General features: G+C 35.0%; 2 protein-coding genes across 2 annotated transcripts in view; one reads left to right on the top strand and one right to left on the bottom strand.

The window, feature by feature from the left end:
• The window catches only part of LOC128858435 (probable ATP-dependent DNA helicase HFM1), a 50,690-nt gene extending 31,251 nt beyond the window's left edge, over positions 1-19,439 (bottom strand). Inside the window, exons 1-6 of the mRNA XM_054094707.1 lie at positions 19,403-19,439; positions 18,639-19,329; positions 18,427-18,571; positions 17,197-17,315; positions 16,833-17,025; positions 16,613-16,738 (exon numbers count right to left, since the gene is read on the bottom strand). Coding sequence (XP_053950682.1) covers positions 16,613-16,738; positions 16,833-17,025; positions 17,197-17,315; positions 18,427-18,571; positions 18,639-19,329; positions 19,403-19,430 — 1,302 coding nt within the window. The 5' untranslated portion in view covers positions 19,431-19,439. The remainder of the gene's footprint in view (positions 1-16,612; positions 16,739-16,832; positions 17,026-17,196; positions 17,316-18,426; positions 18,572-18,638; positions 19,330-19,402) is intronic.
• LOC128858437 (uncharacterized) lies at positions 1,471-6,341 on the top strand. The gene is made up of 3 exons (XM_054094710.1): positions 1,471-1,822; positions 5,859-5,939; positions 6,006-6,341. The coding sequence occupies exons 1-3, from the start codon at positions 1,718-1,720 to the stop codon at positions 6,126-6,128; spliced, it is 309 nt and encodes a 102-aa protein (XP_053950685.1). The 5' UTR covers positions 1,471-1,717; the 3' UTR covers positions 6,129-6,341.
• Positions 19,440-20,499: the final 1,060 nt, after the last annotated feature.

Raw genomic sequence — 20,499 nt, 5'->3', positions numbered from 1 at the left:
TGTGTCAGGTGGCAGAGAAAGTGTTCAACACTCTGCACTTCCCCTCGTGCCTGCAGTTGCAACATAAGTCATTAGAGAAAAACTCCATATGCTTCCCGTGTGTTGGCCTTCACCAGTGCCCGGTGATGCACCAACTACTGTACTCGCTGTTAAAAACTGAAGCCTCAACTTCCAATTGGATTAACTTTAGCAGAACAAAAGTCGCAGTTTTTACCGGATTTTGAATTTTCATATCAAGAAATAAATGTCGTTGAATATTTGTATATGGATTTAAATAGATAAGATGGCTAACATTTTCATTTGAAATATGGTATGAAAATTATATAAGAGAAACTATTTTCCCTTCACCTCACATATACAAGTATAATTCACTCCGTTTATGAAAATGGTGTACACCTTGCAGTGACGGATAAGCACTTGAATCTTAACGAAAATATCCTTACATACAAACACTTATATTTGTATATATGTATATATAAGTACAGAGGCATGTACGTACATATTTTCTTATCAAGTTTTCTAATAAATCAAACGCAAACAACATTTCAAATAGATTCATGTAAAAACAAAGGCAATAAAAATAGTCAATGCTCATCTATGGAGGTAAAAATTGAATGTACATCACACATACATCTACATGTATATTTACACATACATATATACGAACTTATAGGATTCTGCTCATACTAAGCAAGCAACCAATTGATTAACATATTAAAATATTCTAGTCATGTGAATCAATGCACAATGGCCGGCACATGAGCATCGGTAAGAGTAGCTGACTTATACCATTTGAGCGAGCATTCTTAGAGTATTGAAGGTGCAAGAGTTTGTCAGTTAAAGGCGCCTAGCCACTGAAGTTTAGCTGACCAAAACCATAGCAAAGCAAAAAGCTGCAAAGTAGTTAGCAACAACAATAATAATTTCAACTAAAACTACTGTGAGCAAAACTCCATAGCTAACGTGCATGTATGTATGTATGCATTCAAATATATGCACGTACATATGTAGGAGGATGAGGTTGGGGATAACTTCTGCAGCAATAACAATGTTAAAACCATCATCAATAGCAACAAAGTAATCCAACTTAAATGTAGACCCGCAGAGGTGTACAGACGTGATAGGTTTTGCGGATCGAGTGCAATCCCCAGTCAAACCGATGTATATGTGTATGTTCATGCAATAGATTGGGCCATTGTTATGGATGCAGCATAGCAGTTGAACCTCACTGCAACAAGAACAACAACACTAATAACAAAACCGACAGTGTTAGAAGCGAAGTGGCGAGTGTATCATCACCGGCTTTTGGTGGCTTCTGTTGTTGCCGTCGTCATCGCCGTCACCGCTGCCGCTGCCGCCGCAGCCGTAGCAACTGCCACCACTACTACTGTAGCTTCTCCTCAACACCTTTGACCTATACGATGCGCGGCACATTTGCACCAACCTCTCATATAAAAGACAAATGCAACGGCTCGAACTGTCAGTACGATTTAAAAGCGTCTCGAGTACGAATACGGATAGGCAATAAAAAGTAAACGAAAGAGTGAAGTAGTGAATCGACACTCACACTCGTACTTTAGTGCTACAGACGCAGTTAGAAGTAGCGGAAACCGCGATTGCAGCGACGGAGGATCTATTATAGAGTCAAGAAGCAAAAATTAAAAAAACAAACTCAAACGCGACGATCGTTAAAAGGATAAAAGCACAGGGATAAAAAATGGAAATTTTATCGGTCAGAGTGTCGTATATCGCGTTGGCTGTGCTGATTGCTTGTGTGCTGATGGTAGAAGCACGACCACAGGCGCCGGAACAGCCCGAGCCGGTAATTTCATAAGCTTAATTGCAAACATATCAATATATACATACATACTTGATCAAATCATTCATATATGAGTAAATTGCACACAAATAACAACAAATTTAAGAACGAAACTGACATTTCGTGCTGGCAACAATTAATTTAAAAGCGCGATTGCAAAGTGAATTAAGTACATACCTACCCGTACTCGTATTGTTTTGAGCAATAACTACAGCGAGTAAGCGCCAGAAAATTTAGCAAAATTACGCTGTCAACATTTACTTATTAGCTTACAGCCAAAGTTAATTATGTATTAGCATTAGCAGGGTTGCGCTCAATTAAACATAGATCCAATAGTTAGAAAAATGTGCAACAAAAAAAGATAAATCCGAAGTTTAAAAAAAGTCAAGTATAAAAAATCTATTTTCTTATTATCGAACCATAGCCAAACGAACCTGGCGTACGGTTTGGGAAATTTAGTTAAAACATATTAGAGTACCTTATGAAAAAAAATGTTTTTAACCTGTAAACTTAATATAGTGTTTTATTCTTCCTTCCACCGTATATATTCAATTCCCCAAATAAAAACAAAAAAAAATTACGCATTTCGCATTCACAGTATGAAAAATGTTATTAATCGAAATCAAAAAGCGCCTTAGGCAGATTCGCTCATTTCCTGAAAGACTGTCACAATCCAAAGTTTTCAATTCACTATGGATCCTTTAGTGAAAGGAACGACATATTTTGATCTAATAAGATACTGTTAATAAATATCATCATGAAGTTTTTACACAGCATAAAAGAAGAGCTTTTGGCCATTTCTGCATAATATATATAATTGGCGGGTACACCCTTTCTGGGTATTTGGCCGAGCTCCTCCTCCTATTTGTCGTGTGCGTCTTGATGTTGTTCAATAAATGGCGGCCACCGTAGCCGAATAGATTGGTACGAGACTACCATTCGGAAGGCAATGGTAAAACCTCCGAGTGCATTTCTACCATGAAAAAGCTCCTCATAAAAAAATATCTGCCTTTCGGAGTCGGTTTGAAACTGTAGTAGAGTAAATGAGCGAGATACATATCGACATATCGGTATTTAATACCGTGTCTCTTGATCATTCGTATCCGATATCAATCCCAATAATTGTTTCTTATACATCGTGCAGAAAATTTGTGCAACGATATCTTCGAGCGATATCAAATTCTGGCTGCAATGGCGCCACCGAAAAGTAAAGAATCACCTAAAGTCATATAATTACTCTTATTTTCCGAATAGCGAGTTTTAACAGGGTTAAGTATCGATTCTTTTTTTTCGATACATATATATGTAATTAGCGCTTACACCCTTTATTGGATGTTTAGCCGAGTTCCTCCTCCTATTTTTGGTGAGCGTCTTAATGTGTTTACACAAATTAATGACCTACAATTTTAAGCCGATTCCGAACGGTAAATGAATTTTGATAAGAAATGTTTTCATGACAGAAATTTACACGGAGCTTTGCCTTGCCTGCCGAGGAGCGACCGCTATTAGCTTTTCGTGGAGGTTCGATCCCGGGCACGATCGAATGGGAGTCACTCACCAACCCATTGGGCTACCACGGCTTTCGACACTAATACAAATAAAGATTAAACAGATATAGATATTAGTATCGATTCTCACCTTTGATATGATACATAATTTGATGCTAATATAGATTTTTTTTTTAACTATTCTATCAAAAATTTCACCTATACTACTTTTGCTTTTCATATACTCACATTTGCCGTAATCATGCTTTTTTGTCTTTTAATGTGAAGTCGAGAGCTTCGCCGGAGGGGATTCGCTAAGAGCTTTTAGGTTAGAAAAATGAAAGCCTGAGAAAGAAATCATCGTAAATGAATCAGGCGAATGAATTTAAGTTAAAATCTCTCCAAAAGAGCGCAACCATTGTGGTTCTTATAGTTTTCAGTTGTTTTATTATTAATTTCTCAAATCAGAGAATTTTCACAAGAGTGTCTGATGTTGTGTCTTCTTAAGAATAAATTAGAATGATTATAAAAGCAATTAAATTAAGTAGATAAAACATTAAAGTATTACGAGAAGCCTACCTTGAAAAGCAAAGTCTACGGAATTAAAGAAGGAATTTAATTCAGCAAGCGTTTTCTTAATTGGAACATTCATGCCTTTAGACAGTCTTACTTAAGCCGATACGCAAAATAGTGAAGTGTGGGAGGCTTATATTTGGAACATTAAAATTAACTGTTCAAAGAGGTGTTAAAATTAACTCAAACCAGAAGAAATTGGTTGGCAATTTATTCATAAATATTTTTTTCTAAAATTTTTCTACAAATAGCAAGAGTATGAAAATGGGTGATCTCTGAACAATTATTCTAACAGTTCATATAGAGAACTCCATCGAATTCTATTAAGTATAACCTTTGGTAATTGTAGTCCAGCATCACAAAAGTATGTAACCCACAAAAAATTCTGATCCGATTGGTCTGCTGTTATTGTTGTCGCATATTTTACACTTGATCTAATAAGCCTGAAAATAGGAAGCTGTAGAGGCTGTAACATCCAATTCACCATTTTAAAGAAATGTTGCACTCTTAACTTTAAATATCCATTTGCAGTAAGGTAAACTTCAAAATAATTTTCTTACATATGAGATACGGCAGTTCACATTAGCTTGTAATTACTGAAGAAGAATTAATCACCCTTTCGGAAAATTTATAATTCTTACAAATGGTGTCGACGTCAATCATATTTAATACTTGTAAACTTTTCTTATTTTATACAAAAAAAAATTTCAAAACCAAAATTGTACTTATTCATGCATATATGTAATTTTTGTTTTTAATTATTTTATGCGAACCTATTTTTGTTTAATATACATCAGGTTTTCCATAATGGCTTTTCTGCGAACTATTGGCCTTATCTTCGCCGGGACTTGCGAAAGCAAACAGCACCAATAAAGTTGGCCAATTTGACAACTTTTCTTTCATTTAACCCTTATTGGGTTTCTGGTTAAGAAATTCTAATAGCAAAATAAATCAAAGTTAAGAAATTCTAATAGCAAAATAAATTAAAGTCAATTCGAGGCATAGACAGCTTCGTTTGTATAGACATAGTTTTACTTATGCACCCTTTAACAACAATCCTGCTCATCTTTCAAGAAATCCAGAGTCAGTGAAATATAGAATATATATGTATATAAAAATTACTATATCGATAAAAAATCATTCAGAATTTAACCACTCTACATTCGCCAGCAGTGGAGAAAAACCGCCCCCTACGTCAGATGTGGCCAGGATCTCTCCGAAACGTTTCATACCAAACTAGGTTTCAAACAGCTAATTCTTTTATATAATTTCTTCAAAGCTATATTATAAGCAATGGTTCAGTTACAGGACTTCTAAACTAAAGAGGTAGGCGAAATACATTTCTACAGCCCTCAAACAAGCAGCCAAAGCATGCACTAATTTGTGTTCGTTTCTAATTTAAATGAAACTCTCCCAAAAAAGCATTCCTTCGGTAATAACCAAATGATTAGAAAACTCAACATTTATATATAAGCCAAAGTGAATAATGCAGAAGCTACAAGGCGCAGCAAAATTAAACACCCTACTGGCAGTCAAATTCTGCCCGCTCATTTCACGTGTATCACACACTCGTCCAATCAGTCGTTGTTCAAACGCTGTCATGACCCATTAACGTCAGCCAATCAGCTGATTCTTTAAAATTCGCTGAAAGCCCGTCAACGCTCGGAAATCTTCTCACCACACCTCTGTAATCTTTTCACCATGCTATATGAAGGCATCCATATAATTCAACGAATTACAATCCAATGGTTTCATTGGCGAGGTAAACGTTCTAATGCTTTTGGTATAATTCTGACCGTTGCAGTTTCTAATGTCAGATAAAATGGTGTAGATAATTAAAGTGTAATTTAAGAAGAAACATTTTTCACATAAAAAGTGAAGTTAACTACTGGAAAAATGTATTTAAAACGACAATGATAAAATCTAAATCTACATATTAATGGAATGTATTTGAACTATTTATTATTTTTCCTTTTCAGTATGAATACCAATACGAGGTTAAGGATCCTGAGAAAGAATTATTCTTCAACAAAAATGAGGCGGGTGATGCTGCGGGAAAAGTAAGTTTGCCCCATTAGTTTCTATGAAATAGAAACTTAATTACAAAAACTTGAAAAACTTGATAGGTTTCTGGCCAATATTCCGTATGGCTACCAGATGGACGCCTAATGACCGTTGCCTACACAGTAGAGGGAGAGAATGGTTTCGTTCCCAAAGTGTCGTTTGACACAACTAATCCACTGGGTTAAGGCATTCATAAGATCCACAAGAACGCATGGCTAGATAAAACTCCTTTCAAGGACTGCAATCAAATGGAAAATGATAACAAGAGTGGTGATGGAACCTACAGGTCAAAGGTTTAGAATGAGAAAATAAGTAAAAATTTAGTTAATGTTTAGCTAAAAATTTATGCAGACGCATAGCGAAATTTGCATATTTAAGAAAGCAACAACACACACAGACACTTAGCACATATGCATATACACAAAGATAGGTACGCACACACGCAAATGCTAAAAAGATACAGGGGACTTACAAATAATGATTCAACGAAAGGCTTGTGCAGCAACAGCAACAACTATGAAACAACGTCAACATCTTCTTCGCTAATAATAGGGAATTAACTTATTTATGGCGAACATTGTAAATAAAATGTCTATGTACATATATATTTCACTTATTGCCTATATGTATGTACATATGTACATATGTTTATAAACATATTCTATAATACTTTAACTTCTTTGCTTTAGGTAAATGATGCCTTCAACCCTACTGTACTTTTATATGTATATATTACGATTATATTGTTATTTTATACTATCATATTTTATATTAAATGTACATCATCTTCTTCGCTTTATGCGCTGAAAGCGTTCACTATGTACCTTTTGATAATACGTAAATTAAAAAAAAACACACAAATATTGATATTTGTTACAGTTATATACAAATGTATGTATAACAAGCAAATGGAAAATGGCTCAATCTTAAAATAAATGATTTATAGTTAAAAGAGAACCAAAACAAAGTGTTTGAGAGGATGCAGAAAATATACAAGGTGATGCAAAATTAATCATCCTATCTGAAAATTTATAATTTTTGTTAACATCTCACGTCAATCATACCAGAGCTTTTGCATCAGAAAGCTGCCGCATACAAACATACAAGCAATGGAGCGTGTTAGGGGCAAAATACAATTTTTCGTCACTCAAAACCCTTCTTTTTTTATTTATTAGGTGCGCAAATATGATGAAAATACAACATTATTCTGAAAAAATGGTGACTAGTGAATCATTGAAAGTATTGCCCATCGCTGGCTACTACTTTTTCCCGTCTTTCTGATAGATCTCGTATACCGTCGCGGCAAAACTGTTCATCTTTTGAGGCTATCCACGGATCAAGCCATTTTGTTACGTCTTTATATGAATGGAACAGCTGGTCAGCTAGGCGCAATATCTGGAAATATGGCGGGTGGGGTAGGATTTCCCATTTCAGTATTTCCAGGCAGGTTTTAACGGGTTTGGCAACGTGAGGCCGAGCGTTGTTATGCTGTAGAATCACTTTTTCATGCCTCTCCGCGTATTGCGGCTGCTTCTCGCTCAGCGCTCGGCTCAATCGCATCAATTAAAGTCGATACCGATCCCCAGTGATGGTTTCGCTTGGTTTTAACAGTTCATAATAAATAACACCAACTTGGTCCCACCAAATACATAGCATAACCTTCGTAGCGTGAATATTTGGCCGATGCGACCGGGCAGTCCCCATGACTTTCTTTTCTTTGAATTGCTGTAATAGATCCATTTTTCATCATGCGTCACCATGCGATGAAGAAAATCCTTCCTTTTTTGCCGCTGGAGCAGTTGTTCACAGGAAAAAAACGACGTTCAACATCCCTTGGTTTTAACTCATAAGGAACCCAAGTCCCCTGTTTCTGAATCATTCCCAAATCATGCAATCGCTTGGAAATGGATTGGCGGGTAACTCCTAATACTGAAGCAAGCTCTTCTTGCGGTAGACACGGATCCTCATTGAGCAATGCCTCCAATTCAACGCCTGTGAAGGTTTTGGCCTTCCTTCATGCGGGCGTTCACCGTCTGTGAAGCGACAGAACTAATCTCGGCACGTTGTTTCACTTAAAGCAGCATCTCCATAAACTTTTTGTACCTCTCGATGCGCTTCAACCGCCGTTTTTTTCGAATAAAAAAGGAAAATCAACACTTCCCGAAAATGACGATTATTCGGCACAATATCAGACATTTTCACAAAACCAAAAGTATATGATACCAAAACAAAATCACTAATGTGTCGAAGCAGTTTGTTTACCATATGTCTAAGCTTGGTGTATGACGTTGAGGTTATGTTAGAATCGACTAGCACACACTGCTGGCGGCATCTATTGACAAACAGCGAGAATTTAGTGGCGCACCTAATAGTAAAAGTTATTCAAAAACAAAATTAGATTAATAATTTTGCGGCATCGCAAAAGGGTCTGCGCATCGAGCGCGTTGCTTTGTGCTTTGTCACATAGTAATTTCTTCGAGCGTATTTTTTTTATAAAATTTTAATTATTCTAATTTTAATGAACAAACTCACTTACGCACCCAAAAAATTTGCATGGAAGGGTAAATTTAAAGCGTAAAGTGAAATTTGGGTCCAACATTCTGTATGCAAAATGCTGTATTTTTAAATTCTGCTTAATAAAATTCTGTGCTGCAAAATTCTATACAGTCCAAATTCTGCTGTGCAAAATTCTGTTTTAAAACTTCTAAGACTCGCCCAGATAATTGACCAGGCGTGTGCATTTCCTTTAAAGCAATTAACAAAACAACTAGCGCTAATTTTGGAAATAGTTTAATTGGCTAAAAATTTAATTGGGCTTAATTTTCTTGTATCTTTATTACATACCGATATTCAATCATTGGCACCTCGTACCTGCCTCGGTGTGAAATAGGTGCGCAAAATATGCGACAATATTTTGACTTACAACAATATTTTAACTTATAGCATAGAGGGCAGTTACACAAACATATGTATATACATGTTTTAACATCGATATATTATTGTTCTAAAACCAACAAATTTTTTAATTGAATATACAAAACATAAATTTTTTTCTTTGCAGTATTTTAAAAAATACGAAACTATGGCTCGAAATATATTTGCATAGAGAATTTTTATACTTGAAATATTATTTTTTTTTATTTAAAAATTGGAAAAGTAATGAATTACAATCACAATGAATTAAGCGGACTTGAAATATTAATTTTCATTTTGTCTTTACAGAAAGTCTTTTCAAATACAAAATTATGACTCAATGGAATTTAGGCTGTTTAGAATTTGTTTCAAATTTTACCAGAGTTTTTATCCAGAAGAATATTGTAATGCAATATTTAGAACTGCCCCAATTTTATTAAATTATTGCACATGTTTACTAAATAAATGTTAGCATGCAACAATTTGCCAGTAAGAAGAACAGCTATTTGCAATCATGTGCTCACCCGATAAACAAAAAAAAACTAAATTTTTAAAAAATCAAATGGTCAAAATGCTTACATTTTATAATTACAAGTTTGCGTTTTTGTAGTTATTTTTAAATATTGTCTTTGAGTTACTGGCTAAATTTTACTGGAAAAGTATTGTACATGCAGAGAACTATTATCTTTTTACTGACTTACTAAATATCAAATTATCATCGTGGCAAGCTTGACTATTTTTATGCTAGCAGTTACACTCCAGTCAGCTGTTTGATGTTCATTAAATTTTTAATGACAACGATTATTAGTTTTGTTCACCTACGGGATAATTAGCGACAATTGTTGCAACTATCACGTTTTGCATTTTTTTTTTTAATATTTGCTTTTTGAGAGCGAAGTGTCATAAATTTAGTTCGTAGCTAACTCTTACTGAAAAAGAACATGACCAGAGGAGAAGAAATCCGGAAAATGTGAAAATTTTGCCAGTCTAACTTAAATAAACCAAAATAGATGTCTACAAATAAAACATAACGAAAGCATAAATACCCTCATTATTCAGTAACAATTTACCAACACATGGTTTTCAACCCGAACATCACGCACAATATACTATAGAAAATAATATAAAAATTAAAGAAAATTAACAAAAATAAATTGTTTTCGATATATTATTCGTTTAATCGAAAGAGTAGATACTCGTATTAGTTATGGAAAACGATTTAATTGTTCTGACTGTTTTGGATTTTTTCACAGTAACGCTTCCTGTTAATCTAGTTTTCCAAGACCTTGGCGACGGCTTCTTACTCTATTTCACGGATGGTTGGCTCGATATTCGAATTAAGAGCCTGAATCTTTAATGAATTGTTCGCATAACATCATCTAATCTCAGCATTACAAAAAACAGTCTAATTGTGTCAAATCGCAACGCCGAGGTGCTCAATCGACTCCGCCGGGATGGCTGATAACACGATTACCGAACTTGGCTCGCATAAGATCGATAGTGTCATGGTCTGAGTAGAATGGTAAGGCTATGTCATCAATTTCCGGCACAAAAAAATGTGTTATGCATGCAGGCACTATTTGGACTACACAACACTGCCTTTTAAGTTAAGTTTGCAATACTTCCCGCATTGTTAAAACGTAAAGCGATTTTTGATACTGACTTTCTGTCAAAATTACCTGCAAGACAGCTGTCATTTCATAGACCACCCTATACATGCGTAAATGCAAGTATTTTATTTCTATTCTATACCAAGTTTACATTAATCTAATCTAACGTTTCACAGTTTACTAAAGATGAATATTAAACATGACAATTTCCTAGCTTCCGTAAAATAAGGTTAGCAAAATTGCACTATAATCCGCATAATCTTCTATTCTATGCGCTTGGAAGGTAACAACTATATTATTACATATATTTAATGAAAGATTACATGTATATCAATTTGATTAAATATTTTCAATATCAGACTGCGTAACTTTATCGACCCAACGACTAAGCCTAGCCTGGTAAGTGATGCATCCACCATATAGTGCTGACTTTGCATCCCCAAGCTATCATATAGTACCTATACGTTGACTAACCCAGATACCACTCTGATCAAGAAGTTCCCGGAAGAACCGCCAGGTGGCGCTCTAAGTAAACTGATTTGAGTTCTGTATTTTTCGTATAACGTCTTATAATTCGATGTAGCCGGCTGCACGCACCAAAAAATGCGGCGTTACCTTGCTTGAACTGCAAGCGAGAGCGCGGAACGAACGACAAAGAGGCACAATCGGCCCCCGCGTTCGGCAATGTTCTACATCTGGCTCTCTCCTACTTGAGTGAGCATATATATGTATGTATACGTGCATATGTATATAAATTCACATATTTGTATTTGCATTTGCCTTCTTCGTGTGTGCATGGTAATGAACCATTTCTCTGTTGAGAATAGGACAATGATAGGAAAAGTAGGAAATGAAAGGGAGTGTTTCGAGTGTAATGTGTCTTAAAAAAGTCAAATCGATGATGGTGCCTCTTAGCGTTGTTGACTTATTAACGACTGATGCACAATCGAAATTGAACATATCTTTCATTAATTTGATAAATGTTTCGTCATTTTTGACGTTTGTGTAAATGCAACTTGAACAATTCCATTGCGATTCCATTTACCTCCTTCTCTATATCCATACAAAATATCAAACAAATAAAATTAAAATTTTCTTTTGAAAAACGCAACCATTCCATCAGTATTTTCTTATGACGTTGTCACGTTAAACTATCGTCTGTAAACCGACTTTACATACAACCTCTTTTTTTTTTTTTTGTTAGGTTGCTACATTTATAATTAACATTCCTATTAAAATTTTATTGTCATTGCTTGAATTTTGTAAAAGTTACGCCGCCTTAAGTAAATCTTACTATACGTGTTTTCGATTTTTACAGTTTTTTATTTTTAATTTTTTTTTGTTAAAGTTTTTTTTGAATTTGCAACAAGCTTGTACTAAATTTGCATTAAAACTGGATTCAATGGTGAGAAACTGTTGCGTTGTTGGGAAACTGTTTCGGTAATGATACTCTAAAGAAAACAACCCCTTATGAGTGGCATGAACCCTTCAGAAGAGATGGTAGGTTCATCGAGGATGATGAACGTAATGCCAGACTGTCGATAACGAAAAAAAAAATAAATAAAGTGAAATAAGAGTTGATCAATAACCACAAATTAACTATCAGGGAGCTGGCAGAGGACTTGAGCATGGCTTATGGATCCATTCAACAAAGTGACCTCGTAGATGTCGCTGAAGACATGATTTCCAGACTGGATCCGAACCAACATTCATCAAACGCATCATTACTGGAGACGAGCTGTGGGTTTATGAGTACGACATCAGGCGAGCGAATAGAGAGCTCCGAATAAACCAAGACCAAAAAACTACGTCTTTTTCAGTGAAAAACGAAAACTATACTCACGGTTTTTATGGATTACAATGATATTGCACACCATAAACTTTTGCCAGCCAGGTGATGTCAGATAGATAATAAGGAGTATTATTTGGCCATTATGAGACGTTTACGTAAAGCAATTCCCCCGGGCCCGGAGTTTTCAGAGGGGCCCGGACTCGAGGGTAATTCCAAGAAAATTCCTGCTTGAAAAAATATAGTAAATAATACTTCTACCATCGTTCTTGTTCAACTCAGAGTCGAGTAACAGGATTGGCAACTTTGTATTTGGAATCTGAGTTAGCAAAGAAACTCGACTTGGATGATATTATAAGAGCTTTTGCCTCAGCTAAAGCAAGAAAAGCAAAATTCTAAGCATCGTGGCAGTCATTTTCAAATATTTGTAAGGCTCACAAAATGAATAAAAAATTTTAACTTTTTTCAGCTGCGTTTTTTATTTCAGATCTGCTGAAGAGCTTTCTAAAATTCATTTTAATCAATATTTCATAATTAATTCTATCAAAAATTTTATCAATGAGTTTTTCAATGTTTAAATGTTATATCACTATAACATAATACGCATTTTGATAAATAAAAAAAATTTGAAGGGGCCCGCATCTCAAGTTTCCCCCGGGGCCCGTATACTCTCTCCACGGCCCTGGTTACGGGTAGAGTTGGGTTTCGGGAATTTCCCGACGGGAATTCTCGAGAAATTCTCGATATTTTTCCATCCCGAATCTCGAGAATTGAAATTTTTAGCATTTCGGGAAATCCCGAATCTCGAGAATGTTTCAAGATTTCTCGAGAAATCCATTTTTTTTTTTTAATTTTTGTTGTCAAATATTAAGAGAAAAAACAATTCTTTCAAAAGTAAAAGAATACACATACATATGATTAATACCTGGAAACACCAAACTGTAACGGCCATTATGTTACAAAGAATCGCACACTACATACTGTTTCGCAGAATCACATACAATTCACACCATAGTTTCAATTGCTATGCGAAAAGCCACAACAGTATAACTGTTCCATTTGTTTGTTTGTTTGTTTTTTTTTTTTTTGTTTTAGGGTGACTACAGAGTAAATGCTAGATGCGTTGCTATGCTATGTCGAGGGAAAGCACTGTAACATCAAGCTAATGAAGTTTAGTTTTATGTAGCAGCAGTTAAGCAATTAGAAATGCTTTGAAAATAGTCAAGCAATTTCAATTTGTTCGCAGACTGCACAGACGACGTTTGTAAATTTATTTTTTGTAGTGAGCGGGTGCATTTCATTTTGTGGTACCTGATTAAGTATAAATTATACACCGTATAATAAAATATTTTGTGGTCCAAATATTACTTATTTTTAAGTTTTGAATCGACGTATCGTTGACTGTGAGTACCGGTTAGTTACTTCCTTTAAAAAACAAAATTTAAAACAAATTTTGAATTTTTAGCATTAAAAATCATGAGTTCAGAATACGAATACGACCAAGTCTGGCAGCTTTTCAAGCGATTTGACGACGAAGCAACATGTTTGAAATACAAGTCATCGTCAACATCTGGACTTCACCGTCACATGGAGAGGATACACAACATGAAGCTAAGGGAACATGGGGTTCCAAAAGAACAGCCACCAGCCAAGAAGACCCGAACTCTTCACAACTTTTTCAAATTGTTGCAAAATTGGCTGCAAAAGATGGAATTCCAATAAACGCGATAACAAAAAGTGAGTTCATTCGTAATAGTATCAGCCGCTTAGGATTTCATCTTCCAAAGTGTCACAAAGCTGTTCTGGGTTTGGTTATGAAGTACTGCACGAAAATAAAAAGCGATTTGAAGATCAAAATTGAAAATTTTAAATCTGCACAGCGTAAGTTCAGCTTGAGCATCGACGAGTGGACAAGCGTGCGAAACCGACGTTACATGAACATCCATAAATATTATGACGATGGACAATCTGACAACCTTGGCCTGGTTCGCATTCAGGAATCATGTCCCGCTGAAAAAGTATATGAGCTCGTAAATGCAAAGCTTTCAGACTTCAATATAAAACTACAGTCCGACATCGTGGCTATTACAAGTGATGGTGCCAGTGTCATGATCGAATTTGGGAGACTATCACCAGCGCATCAACAGATTTGCTACAAACACGGCATACATTTGGCGGGCATGGAGGTAATGTACCAGAAACGAAAAGTCGCAAACAGGATATACGATAGTGACGTAAGCGATGGAGACGATTCGGATGATAGAGGCTCCGATGAAAATGAAAACAATGCAGCCAGTACTTCATTTTCCGACATTAATGCGGAAAACGCTTCCGATGACGAGGACGACAATATCGTATTTGTTGATGACAAGACGGTCACTATAAAGTCTGCATTTGAAATCGTAAAAAAGTTTCGCAAGATAGTTTTGAAATTCAAGAACTCGCCTGTACGGAATGCCATCTTGCAGAGTTATGTTAAAGAGGTCGAGAAGAAAGAACTTTTTTTGCTGTTGGATTGCAAACCACGTTGGAATAGCCTGGAAACTATGCTGGCCAGATACATTTGCATCAGCAAGCATGTTCGTAAGGCGCTCGACACTCTTAATTTAAATTTTATGACCGCTACTGACGCAGAAGAAAAGTATTTCGAGGATATCATAAATGCTCTTAAACCTATATGTGTTGCTGTAGAAGCACTTAGTCGCCAAAATGTGAACTTACTTGCTGCGGATTCTATTCTCAAATTTTTGTTCACAAAATTGGAGAATCAGCACACCGAATTGGGCAATGAATTCTTATCCAGCCTAAAAAAAACTTAACAGCTCGTAGATCTAGCCGTTTGTTATCGGCCTTTAAATATTTACACGATCCAGTTAACAGCTCTAGTGACAAATCTGAATTTTTCCACACCTGTTCTAAAACAGAATTAATAAAAGAAGCCGAAAACTACTTGGTTCGTCTATTTTCTACGAGCATTCAAGAAGACCAAGCAGTGTCTAGTTCTGACGATGATGACGTATTTGCAACCAACAACGTCGATGAAGAAGATATGGCGAAACAGCTTGAAAAATACGTTCAGCAATGCTCAAAACCGAAAGCAGACATTGCGCAACATGCGGCGAACCAGATGTTTTCGTCGCTTAGAAACGAGCTAAAACTATATGAAAAAACTGGAGAGAAAACACAAAATGTTGAAAGACTGATCGGGGCTTTTAACACTGTTAAGCCAACATCGACTCAAAATGAGAGGAATTTTTCTACAGCGGGTAATTTTGTGTCCAAAAAGCGTACGCGATTGTCAAACGAAGCCATTGACAGTCTGTGTTTTTTAAAACACCATTTTGGGAAATAATGTTTACAATCACTTTTTCCCCCTATTTTAATAAGTATAATCTTGAATTATTTTTGTTTTGAATTTTTTTGTAATTATTTTTGTTTCACTTTTTTGTTTGCAATAATTGAAATAGTAAGTATTGTAATATTTTCAAATATTTTTTTATGTAATTTATACTTTAATAAAAATAAATAAAAAAAATATTTTATGAAATTCATTGCTCTTACACTGGTTTTAGATTTTTTTTTTTAATTTTTTGGAATTTTTCCCGAATTTTCGAGAATTCTCGAGAAATCTCAAAAATTATATTATTTTCGGGAAATCCCGCATCTCGAGAATTGAAATTTTCGTTATTTCGGGAAATCCTGATTCTCGAGATTGGGATTTTCTCGGGAAATACCCAACTCTAGTTACGGGTGATGCTTTCCATTTCAATTCAACCGGGCTATTCGGGACATGTTCTTCGATTTCGATGCAACTCAAATATGTTGCTCTCTGCTCAAAATAATAAGACACGTATTTTTTTGTTCGCCCGTAAAAATTTTTTTTTCAAGATTTATCGGCAATTTAGTTTTGAATTGAAATGGAAAGCATCGGGTGATTATGAGCACGTAAGCAGGAAAAAAATCGGTAAAGCAAAAATGTAGACGTTCAAATAAATTGAGCGAGTGTAAATGTACTGTGGGTATTTTCTTTTATTTGATAATATTCTAATAAAAATGACATTGAAACCACATTTGTCCTCTTGAAAAGAAAAAAAATATGAAATATTCAAAAAATAAATTAAGATCTTAAAAAAGTAAATATGACTGGTGCAAGTTTATTGCTCAGAAATCGCAGAAATTCTACTCTATTGGAATAATGACTCCAGCCAAATAATAGCAAAAGATTGTGGCTGAAAATAATATAATGGAGGAGAAAGGGCACATACCATGACGGAATTTATTAGGAAAATTGTTTTATATTGCATTATTAAAATTTCTTAACTAACTTTTTACACAAAGACTACGTTCTTAGACTCACCACATTCCTGCTGTGTGTTAAGATCACAGCAACACCTTTTGTATCATATTGTGGTCGTCCAGCGCGTCCAATCATTTGTAGTAAAGTACTCTCTGGATACTCCGTCATTTGACCAAGATGATAGTACTAAGAGTTGGCAATAGTTTAAAATTCAATGTATAAACCTGCTTATCCATACTTTTACAAAAAAATAAAAAAAAAACTTTTTGTTGCTACATACCTCAGTTGACTTGATGATCACAAGACGTGCGGGCAAATTGACACCCATTGCCAAAGTGTTGGTGCAGAGCAAAACTATTAAGTTACCCTGACGGAAGCTATCCTCGATTTGGTGGCGATCACTTAGACTCATGCCGGCATGATGGTAAGCAATGCCATGTGCAGTCAATTTGCGCAGTTTAGTGTCGTGCAAGCTTACAGTGGATAGATAAACAAGAGATAAAGAGGTATATATACATAAATGTAAATATGTCTTGAAACAGTTTGTATGAAATTTTGCCGCTAAGGTAATAAAACATGAATATAACGTTAACTGTTATACTGTTATTATAACGGAACAGTTGATTACAAAAATACATACATACTTTTGTGCGAGTTGTGCAAGATTTTCCTTCTGTTGGTCACTTAATGGGAAATGTGTACTAACATTTTTTTCTAAAACAGCTGCTGCCATTTCAGCAGACTTCCGACAATTGCAAAATATCTAAAATAAAGTAATTGATTGTAAGAGCTTATAACTTTGATAGCATGTAAAATAAAAACTAATTTTATTGAAAAAGAAAGAAAAATAACCTCAAAATATAGCTAACAATTTTCTCCGGCCAAAAGGAAACTGTGTTTAGATTTTAAATTTGGGAAAATTTGTTTCAAAATCCACTAGTAATGAAAACTTACAAATATTTAATAAAATTGTATGCACGCGTTATGTATAGTGTTCCGTGTTACTCACGGGTTACTAAATAGATACGAGTATTTAATTAACTTGCATAAATACAATGGACTTAGAGATGTATTTTGTCCCATATTCCATCTAAAGTGTTCAGCAATCAGATAACATGTTTATCGAACTTTAAAAATATTTCCTTTGTATCTTTTTGTGGGAATGAGGGCATGTTTAATAAACCCACTTAATTCGCGTTCCATTAGTGGTGAAATTCCATCGAGTTTTGCTAGCTGAACGGGTCGGGAACTGCATTTATCTAAGCCCTTAATTTTACCTAACCCTTAAAATTATACTTTTACATTTGAGGTTACACAAAGGCACTTGATTAAAGTTTTGTGCCACTTCAATCGATCAACTGGATTGCTACGAATTATTAATAAACAAAATGCAGAATGTAACTGAAAAACAAAAATTACTTAATCTTCATTACGTTTGATTTGCTGACGTTGTCCATTTTTGACAAAAATTTGAAATGATTTCTTTTACAGTTTTAAATTTATCTTACCACTTCCATTTGGTAGTTCAATTTAAATTTCCGGTGTGATACATAAGCTGTGAAAACGGCAGGGTTGCATTTCATGTATACGAAATCAAAGGGTAAATTTTTCTCATTGGCTTAAATGAATTTTCATACATATTTTGTCAGCTAGTTTGTATTGTTATAAACTTATACGATTTATGAGGCTTTCATGGTTTTACATGCTTAGATGAATACTCTTATAACCATAAACCAACACAATTCCAGTTCAAAAGCCTTTTTTGGTGGCAATTACTAAATAAAAGTAACTTATGTATTGCATACTATTCAAATGCTTCCAGAAGTATGAATATTTTTAGCTGTATAATAAATTTTAGTTTGTATTGAACTTACCAAAGTAGCCTTACGATCGGAATATTTTTGTAATATACCGGTTAATTTATAATTGAGGGTCATATCAAACTTAAAGCCACGCATGCAGGAATTGAAGCCCAACACATGTCTTTCCAATGGCACAGGACGATCTGAATCCGAATAACTATAGAAAGCAAAAACAATTATGTGCATTGTTAAACTTTCCACTTTGCTAAATTAAAATGCCTTACACCAACTGTGTCACTTGTTCATCAATAGCTCTTTTGTTGCTATAACTTTGGCTGGCTCCCGCGCCAGCTATCCAACGAGTTATATCCTGTACATTTGGTATAGTGGCTGAAGCTACAACAAATCGCAGCGGTTTCTCCATTGTATCACGCGCAATTGTATGCATACGCGACACTACCGCTTCTAGCACAGGGCCACGCACATCTTCATTCAACAAGTGCACTTCATCAATAAGAAACAGACGCACCGAGCTGATAACGTCACGGCAATCACGCCAGTGACGTGTCAGCGAATCCCATTTCTCTGGTGTAGTAATAATCACTTGAGCGCCCCGCAGTCGTGTTAGTTCATCCAATTCACTATCCCCTGTAAGGAGTAAACACTTGACGCCTATAACCCCAAAACGTACCTTCCAATCGTCAAATCGTTCGGCACAAAGGGCTTTTATCGGTGCCACATAAATAGCCTTTGATACCATTATGTTGCTCAGGTCCTGACTGGAACTAGTCGCGCCTGTCAGTTGATGATCGAGTAGCATACGCACAATGGCCAATTCAAACGCCACAGTTTTGCCAGAACCAGTGGGTGCACTAAGCACCACCGATCTATTCGAATGCAACAATACATCGATAAGCGAAGATTGCACTGCATTAAAACTGTGTAAGTGCTCGAAAATTCTACCAAATGGTGATGCTATGTGTACAAAGTATGTGTTAAGGAAAATGATATATAGATTATAATTATTGATATATGTAAAAAAGGATACGAATGTCTGCAAACGTTTTAATGTCCATGCGATTTGGTTGGTGGCGAAACAGGAAATTAACGGAAATGTCATATAACTAGCGGTAAACCCAGAATGCATGAAAAATGGTACTGGGCCAAACTACAGAGAGCAAAAGGTTAAGAAATAAGCAAAATATAAATTTTTATGCAGCTAGATAATAAAAATTAAGGTTTTTGGACAGTTTGCTATCATCATTACTTAAATTGTCAGAATTACTCTATCAAATTGTTCTTTTTAAGTTGCTCATATTGAAAAATCTATAAATTAGTGGATTATTTTTAGCAGCATACATATTTACAGATCGCGCTTTAGGAATTCATTGGTTCTTAAGATAATATAAATTTTTCCCCAAAAGTGCCATACTAGAATGTGCTAGATGTTACCGCAGCACCACCCGCAATGTGTATGTAAGTAGTTAGCGTATCACAACCGGAGGCAAAAAATGTTTTGGTTTACAAAAATTTGATTACCTTCTAAAAACATTAATTCAATTCGTATTTGGTTATCTCTGGCCTACATAAACCTATTTTTTTATAAACCTAATGCTGAAACTCTGAAATAAAACATTAGTGTAAATTTCAAATATTTATGAATACAATGCACTCGTAAGAACTCGAACTGAAAAAACCTGAATTGTTCGAATTAAAAAATTATTCCAATTGTATTAAATAATTCAAAGCAATAAAATTCTGTAGCTCACTGTTTAACGATTCATGTCCAATTTATTTAAACGTTTGCACTTTAATTGTTAGCATTTTTTTAACTAATCTATTAATATATCCAAAAATATAGAAGCATCTCTGAATTTAAATTTTGTTATTGACCTGTCTGCGGGCTTTGTAAGTCTTGAACTGAGAAATACAATTTGTCCTTAACGATGCATTCAAAAAGTGCAGAAAAGTGTGGATAGTTTAGAAATTTGTCTTTAGTTGCTAATATTATTTTTGCTACCAGGATAAAACTGATTGACAATTCAAATTTTTTTTAATACTTTTATTGAAATAATCGGAATACTAAACTTTAATGATTTTTTCCGAGCTTTAATTTACTGTCATTAAGGTGAAACGTTAGGTTTG

This window comes from Anastrepha ludens, chromosome 3, assembly GCF_028408465.1.
Source record: "Anastrepha ludens isolate Willacy chromosome 3, idAnaLude1.1, whole genome shotgun sequence".
NCBI lineage: Eukaryota > Metazoa > Arthropoda > Insecta > Diptera > Tephritidae > Anastrepha > Anastrepha ludens.
This window is presented reverse-complemented; position numbering and strand designations above follow the sequence as displayed.